The 7,911-nt window shown below is 57.6% G+C and overlaps 1 protein-coding gene across 1 annotated transcript; it reads left to right on the top strand.

Annotated features, from left to right (window-relative positions):
• Nucleotides 1–5,814, top strand: LOC109288084 (deoxyribodipyrimidine photo-lyase-like). The gene is made up of 9 exons (XM_019503446.1): nt 1–437; nt 776–921; nt 1,007–1,189; nt 1,714–1,872; nt 2,782–2,980; nt 3,262–3,414; nt 4,006–4,127; nt 4,526–4,685; nt 4,818–5,814. The coding sequence occupies exons 1-9, from the start codon at nt 173–175 to the stop codon at nt 4,955–4,957; spliced, it is 1,527 nt and encodes a 508-aa protein (XP_019358991.1). The 5' UTR covers nt 1–172; the 3' UTR covers nt 4,958–5,814.
• Nucleotides 5,815–7,911: the final 2,097 nt, after the last annotated feature.

Genomic DNA, 7,911 nt, shown 5'->3' with positions numbered 1-7,911 from the left:
CAGACCCACGACCCTGCTCCCGCGTCTGGTTCTGGGGGTGCCTGACGACGGGGCTTTGTTTCTCAGCCTGCAGGTGCTGGCCGGCACTGTGCCCCTCGCAGCTGCCCACAGGCACAGCTGGGCCTGGGCTCGGCTCCTGCCGCGCTGCCCGCCGGGGGGACCGGAGCGGACAATGTTCCCGAAGAAGCAGAAGCAGGCGGCGGGCGCAGACGCGGGGCTGTCGGGCAGCCGTAAGCGGGGCCGGCAGGACGCGGAGGCGGCGCCGGGAGCGGAGAGCCTGGCGGAGGCAGTGGAGCAGGCGCGGCGCAGAGCAGCCCCGTCCGTGCGCGAGTTCAAGTTCAACAAGAAGAGGGTGCGGCTGCTGTCCCAGGAGTCCCACTTGCAGGATGGCGCCCTTGGCATCCTGTACTGGATGTCCCGGGACCAGCGCGTGCAAGGTGACGCACCCGCGGGGATGGGGAGGGCACAGCTGTGACCCCACCTTCCCCTCGGAGGCAGACCCAGATCTTGCCTGCTGGGGGTCCACGACTGGCTGGGCAGAGCAGGGCTGACACAGGGTTTTGCTCTGCCGCTGCTGAGCCCTGCATACGCAGCTGCAGCATTATTGCCCTTTTCCAGATGGGAAAACCAAGGCACGGGGCTGGTCATCCCCCCCCACCTCCTGCCACTCGAGGTCAAAACCCTGAGTCTGCTGGCAGGAGCTGGGGGACGAGGTTTGGGGCGCAGCACCCAGGTGAGGCGTGCGTTTAACTCGTTGCGGGCTGTCTCCCTCCAGATAACTGGGCCTTCCTGTACGCCCAGCGCCTGGCCCTGAAGCAGCAGCTCCCTCTGCACGTCTGCTTCTGCCTGGTGCCCAAGTTCCTGGAAGCCACCATCCGCCACTTCGGCTTCCTGCTCAAAGGCCTGCGGGAGGTGGCCGAGGTACGGGTCCTGGGAGATGGCTCGGAGCCGGGGAGGGATCGCCCACCCGGAGGGGCTGACACCGAGCCGTATCCCCGTATTGCAGGAGTGCGGGGAGCTGGGCATCTCCTTCCACCTGCTCCAGGGCTACGCCAAGGACGTGCTGCCAGGCTTCGTGACGAGGCATGGCATCGGCGGGGTGGTCACCGACTTCTCCCCGCTCCGCGTCCCCTTGCAGTGGGTGGAAGACGTCAAGGAGAGGCTCCCGCAGGATGTGCCGCTGGTACAGGTGTGTCCTGGTCCCGGGGGACGTGAGCAGCACCGGGCGGGTCTGAACAGGGGGAACCACCCTGGACTGGCACGTGGGCTGCAGGCAGGGCTCCTTGGAGAGCTGTCAGGGGCTTTACGCGCCGTAGCGGGCCCGGATCCATAACGAGGGCCGGGGTGGAAGGGAAATGCAGCTGTGCTCCTGGAAAAGCAGCTAAGCTGAGCCCAGGCAGGGACCCCTGGCACCAGCTGCAGGGATGGCGCTAGCGTTCGCCATTGCGTGGAAGGATTTGGAGCACCGCGAAGCAGGTGGGAGGACGAGTGGGGCATGGGCAGTGCCTTGTGAAGGGGCTTTTGTTGGCTGGGATGAAGTCCCGGTTCTTAGGAAGCAGGTGAGCTCCGGAGATGGTTGTGCGCCCCAAGCCTCCGTCCACCTGGATCCCACAGCTCCCTCCGCCCCCCTGGCAGCTCGGGTACCCTTCCGGCTGCCCTGTTCTGTGTCGCGGGCAGCTGCCAGCTCCTTCCCCATCTCTGCCCCGCTCCCAGGTGGATGCTCACAACATCGTTCCCTGCTGGGTGGCCTCCAACAAGCAGGAGTACGGCGCCAGGACCATCCGGCCGAAGATCCACGCCCAGCTCCCCGAGTTCCTCACGGAGTTCCCCCCCATCGTCCAGCACCCGTTCCCCGCCGCGGCCCCCGCGCAGGTAGGAGCCCCGCGGGATTCCTCGGGGGGGCGGATTGGGAGTCCTGGGGGGGAGACGTCGGGTGCAAAGTGGCATAGACTGGCTAAGCACCAGCACAGCCAGGGATGGCATGCGCCTGACCCTACCCAGCCCAGCGTCCCTCGCTGCACGGCACGTGGCCCTGGAGACGCTGAGCTTCACCGAGGCCACCGGGGAGTGCAAACCTCTCTGTTTCCCCAGGGGAGGTGACACTGAAGCATGCAAGGGGGTCGGTGGCTCAGGTCGCGTCCGGATAGCAGCAGGGCTGGGAGCCAAACCCAGGCCTCATATCTCCCAGGCCGCTGGTATTGCAGGTCCTGGCTCTGTAACCCAAAGCAGACAGAAGAGCTACTGGGGGCAGACAGAGCAAGGTCCGGCTGGCTGGAAGCACCCCCACCAGCTGTCGCAGCCTGTCCTGAGACGCGCTGGAATTTATTTATTGTTTTAAAGAAAATTTTTCATGTCAAATCAGCCAAATCAATTCCAAATCTGTGAGTCATTCAAGAAGCATGTGTGGCCCTGCTACCAGCAAGCATCCTCCCCCCATGCCTGGGGCTTCAGATGCTTCCCAATCCATTGGCGGGCATCCTGCGCGCTTGGAGGGTGTGAGTTCAGATGCCCCCAAGTTTCGCTTGCCCTCAGCCGTACGGCTGCCGGAGCAAGCTAGGGAGGAATCTCCCATTTCCATAAAGTCGGTGTATAGCTGTGATCTTCCCACTGGCAGTGAAAGTGGGAGGCTAACTGTGCATTACTTGGGTCACAGTGCTGCTCTCTGTCACGGCCGTGGTTTTCCCCAGCCAGTGGGAAAACCACCTTGGTGGCCCTAATGTTTCCCCTGCCAGCTAAGTATTGTAATCACCTGCGGTTGCCCCCCCACCCTTGTCCCTGCAGCCCATAGACTGGGACGCCTGCTACGCCAGCCTGGAGGTGGACCGCACGGTGTCGGAGGTGAAGTGGGCAACGCCGGGGACAGCCGCGGGTCTGGTGGTGCTGCAGGCATTCGTTGCCCGGCGGCTGCCGGGGTACAGCGAGTACCGCAACAACCCCAACAAGCCCGCGCTCAGCAACCTCTCGCCCTGGTTTCACTTCGGTGAGAAGCCCCGGGGTGGTCGAGTTGAACCCGGGGGGTTTTAGCGCTGCGGGTGGGACCGGGTCGGGCTGGGAGCCGTCTCCTCCCAGTCCGGGAGCTTCCCTGGGGGAGCAGCCGCCTGATCAGGTGGGTGAGTTGGGCTCAGCTCAGGACAGGCGCCATCCTGCACAAGAGGGGGGCACTGGAGGGCCTGGCATTACTTCCATGCCCAGCCCAGGCCCCCCTCCCCTTTGATGCCAGGACCAGAGGCCTCATGCCCCATGCCCTCCTCTTTGGTGCAGGCCAGGTGTCTGTGCAACGTGCTGTCCTGGAGGTGCAGAAGTCCCGCGACCGCCACCGGGAGTCTGTCGACAGCTTCGTGGAGGAGGCCGTGATCCGGCGAGAGCTGGCGGACAACTTCTGCTTCTACAACAAAAGCTACGACCAGCTGGAAGGTACCGCGGGAGCCGGGCTGGATGGGGGCCGGGGCGCAGGCCAAGCATCCCACCACGCCACGGCCTGGAGGAGCAGGGGCAATGCTGGGTGTGCCCTGGGAAGGGAAAGGGTCCGGAGCTGTGCTGAGCCTTGGGGGAGAGCGGTATCTTCTGCAGGAGGGGCTGTGTGTCCTGGCCCCAGGGGCACAGGTGCTTTCCTGGAGGTGGTGCTGGATGAGTCCATGCTCTGAAAACACCTGGACTCTGGGCTTTGGTGAGCCCTGACTCACTCCCAGCCAAGGGGTCCATGTAGCCAGGCTTCAGCTGCTCTCGCCCTGGGCTCTGCTTTCTCCTGCTGGAGGGTGAGCCCTAGTGAGGGTTATCGCTGCATTGCTCGGGGCACGTGGGCGCCCAGAGTCCAGGGACCGTGGCCTCCTCAGGGTAGGCCTGAGACGTGCTGGCAGGGTTTGGGGCAAAGGGTAGCTTGCCCCTGCCTGCTGGTACAGCTCAAGGCTGTGGAGCTGGCTGCCATTCCCACCCCCCCCAGCCTGGGCGAGTCCTGCTGTGCCACACGCTCCATATCTCACCTGGGCTTGGCCCTTGCCTTCGAAGGTGCACATGACTGGGCCAGAGACACGCTGAGGCTCCACGCCAGAGACAAGCGGGAGTATCTCTACGACCTGCAGCAGCTGGAGGAGGGGAAGACGCACGACCAGCTCTGGAACGCGGCCCAGGTACCAGCCTGCCCCAGCCGCCTGTGCCTCGCTCGCAGAGCTGCACCAGCTCGTGCCTCCCTCTGCCCTTCCCGGTGTGTCTGCACCCAACATGCTGAAGAGCCCATGTCCCAGTGGGCCCTGCAATGCAGAGCTGGGGATCACGGTATCACCAAGCGTGGTCTGAGAGGGTCCGTGGTGCCCGTGGGCAGCACGATTGGTGGGTTTGGCTCAAAGAGCCTGTTCTTTGGGTGCAGACATGGCACATCCCTCACCCCCCCAGCACCTGGATGCTCAGTCTGAGGATCCTGCGCACCTAGGATGGGGGCATCCCCCATGCCAGGCCGGGCCCCTCTTCTTCCCGCCTCCCTTGCCCCAGGGCTAGGGGGCTCACAGCATTTCCCACCCTCTCTCGGCAGATCCAGATGGTCCGCGAGGGCAAGATGCATGGCTTCCTCCGTATGTACTGGGCCAAGAAGATCCTGGAATGGACCCGGTCCCCGGAGGATGCCCTGCGCTTCGCCATCTACCTCAACGACCGCTTTGAGCTGGACGGCAGGGACCCCAACGGCTACGTCGGTGGGTGGCCTGCGCGGGGCCAGGCCTGAGGGTGGGAGGTGATGCAGCCACATGGGAGCAGGGCTGGCAGGGGGGTGTCTAGGGACCCGAGGCAGGGCTGGGCAACCTGACGGGAACCCGTTTGTGCGGCAGGATGCATGTGGTCCATTTGCGGCATCCATGACCAAGGCTGGGCCGAGCGGAACGTGTTCGGGAAGATCCGGTACATGAACTACGCTGGCTGCAAGAGGAAGTTTAACGTGGGCCAGTTCGAACACAAGTACCGGCCCTGAACGCTGAGTGGATAGCCGGTGAGGGGCCCTCGCCGGCCTCCCCGTACAAGTCCACTCCCTCAGAGGCAGGAGCTCTTGCCGCAAGCAGTCTGCATAGCTGTCCCCGGATAGCGGGGACTCTGCCTTTTCCAGACCAGCTGCTGCATGTATTAGCATACATTTGCTTGAGAGACTAGTCACGCTGCAGGACCAGGAGACAGCCTCTCCCCCAGCGCTGGGTTTTTAGTGCTGCTCTTTCTAGATGGATTGCATCCGAAAAGGAAGTGGCCGGAGGGGCAGGAAAGGGAGCAAGCACCCTGTCACGAACTCACCATTTTTTGAGGCGTTCGTGGAATATCGCAGAGGTTTTCTTGGGCTGGCTTCACTGCTAGGTTGTGTGCCATCTCTATAGATCGATAGCCTTAAACTATGTTTAGCTATCCCCTCCTTATGTCTATGATTTGGGGTATTTGGCTGGTACCAAAGTATTTTTATATTTCCTCTTTTGGCCAGGATTGTTTAACAGGGCAACAATTAGGGCTGCTGCCCTAGCCCCACATCCAAGGAGTAAGCAACTAGGAAGCATACATTTAATAACTAGGCAGGCTATTACCTGTTGTTAGCACCCCAACAGGTGGTCGGGTGGATACATGACTCCAGACCTATGCTCACAGGCCATGATAGCTTCTGTTTTAAAGAGAAGAGGCATCAGCTGGGGAACAGTCCAGCCACAGACTTATTGGAGGGAATAAGTGAAAGACCTATGGCTCGCAGAGATAAATGATGATATTCAAGGATATCCAGTTGGCAATGTTTACATCTGAAAGGATGTAAGGATTCACCTGGTCGTAACTGGGTTGGGGAAGACTTCAAAGCTGTTAAGCAGATGCACATCGAGGGGCAAGAAGTGTGGAAGTGTGCATAGGATGGGAACCCCAGCAGTTTCATGGGTGAGATATACGCTTGGCAGGATTTGATGTGTATCAGTCGATGTTGATAAACTTCGATTGCATCTCACAGACCCATGAAAAAATTTTTCCATCACAAATAATCAAAATGTATAGAAATGGGATGTAAGAAAAATGATGGCTGATGGAGTGTGTCACGACCAGGAGATCCTGGTTTTCTCCGACTTAAAAAAAATCCCCAATTTTCGGTTAACAAAAGTATTTTCCATTATTAAAATGAAACACCAATATATACATATCTGTATTTTAATGGTGTTTCATTTAAGTCATAGGAAAATGTGTATTTGGGGTTGCTTTTTTAATTGAAAATTGGGGTTCTTGTGTTCTTTTAATCAAAGAAAAGCAGGATCCCTGGTCACGACACAGTCCTATATAGCCGTGCTGACTGTAGTTCGGACTGCAACTCCCAGAAACCCCAGGGGACTGGGAACAAAGGAAAAGGAGGTGACAAAGGGGATGAGGGAGCTACAGGTGAGTGGAGTCAATTTTCCTGCTTGGCTGGTGGCAGTCCTACAGTAGTTACATTGGTCATTAATAGTCTGGCCCCTAATTTTGCACAATCCTGAAAATGTAAATCAATAAACATCAAAATATATGCATAAAAATTAACATTGATCTTATCCATCACCATTATTTAAAAAAAATAAAAATCAAATTCTGCCAAGCCGAGTGATATGTGTAAATGGCCAAATAAGAAACCATACTTAAGTATGGCCTGGCCATGAGAGCAAGTATTTGTCTAAACCAGTGGTTCTCAACCTTGTTAGGCTCCAGACCCCCTCAGAAAAGGCCAGTTCTTAGTCTTCACCTCTTTTTATGACTACAGGATAATACAAGAGCAATTCTCCTGTTGCATGGGACTCAGAGAGACCGCAACAGGGCAGCATGGTTTTAACACCATGGATTCCTATTTGAAAGCTCTGGGTTTATCACGTGAATCATGTTTGCACACCTAACCATGCCAACACTGCAAGGCACCCTTGAAAGGATCTCAAGGCACCCTGGTTAGGCATTACTGGTTTACTTTACAGTTTCTTGGGTGTAAGATGCTCTAGTCCCGCATTGGCTTAGCTGGGCAGCACAGGCTGAAAACCTGGGGGGAAGATTTTGGCTTGGACAGAAGCTGCTTTTTTAGAGTTTAGGGATAAAGTAAAAGCATTGGTCTGATATTTCCCTTGGTTTATTCTTATATCTTAGTGGTTCCTGATGCCTTATAGCATTTTTCTAATAAACCTTTTTGCTATTCTGACTCATTTAGTGTCATTTCCTGGGATTCTGTAGATTTCATGGATGTCAGGGTCAGACAGGATCTCGGTAGATCATCGAGTCCAACCCCCTGCCCTGGGCAGGAAAGAGCGCTGGGATCAGACACCCCAGCCAGGTGCTTGTCCAGTCTTCTTTTAGGGACCACCAAGGTAGGGGAGCACCAGCTCCCTTGGAGCCCATTCCAGATTCTGGCAACCTTCAGCATAAAGAAATGTTTCCTAACATCTAATCTAAATCTGCTCTCCACCAGTTTATGGCCATTGTTCCTAGTAACCCCAAGGGGTGCCCTGGTAAACAGAGTATCCCCTATTTCTTGCTGCCCCCCTCAGGAATGTGTAAATGGTACAAGATCCCCTCTCAGCCTTCTTTTGCAGAGGCTGCAGAGATCCAGGTTCCTCAATTTGTCCTCATAGGATCTTACCCGTAGGCCCATAACCATGCGAGTGGCCCTCCTCTGAACCCTGTCAAGGTTGTCCACATCTCTCCCGAAGTGCGGTGCCCAGAACTGGACACAGTACTCCAGCTGCGGCCTGACCAGTGCCGCATGAAGAGGGAGGATCACCTCCCTGGACCTGCTCACAATGCACCTGCTAATGCAGGACAGAGTGTGGTTGACTTTACTGATGGGTTCGTCACATTGACAACTCTTGTTCATTTTGGAGTCAACTATGACTCCGAAATCCCTTTCCGCTGCTGAGAAAGTCACCTCCCAGCCTATAGGTGTATTGGCGATTTTCTTTC

This window comes from Gavialis gangeticus, unplaced genomic scaffold, assembly GCF_001723915.1.
Source record: "Gavialis gangeticus isolate Ggan-Ray unplaced genomic scaffold, GavGan_comp1, whole genome shotgun sequence".
Taxonomy (NCBI): Eukaryota; Metazoa; Chordata; order Crocodylia; family Gavialidae; genus Gavialis; species Gavialis gangeticus.
The sequence above is the reverse complement of the archived record's forward strand: the minus strand, read 5'-3'. Positions and strand labels throughout refer to the sequence as shown.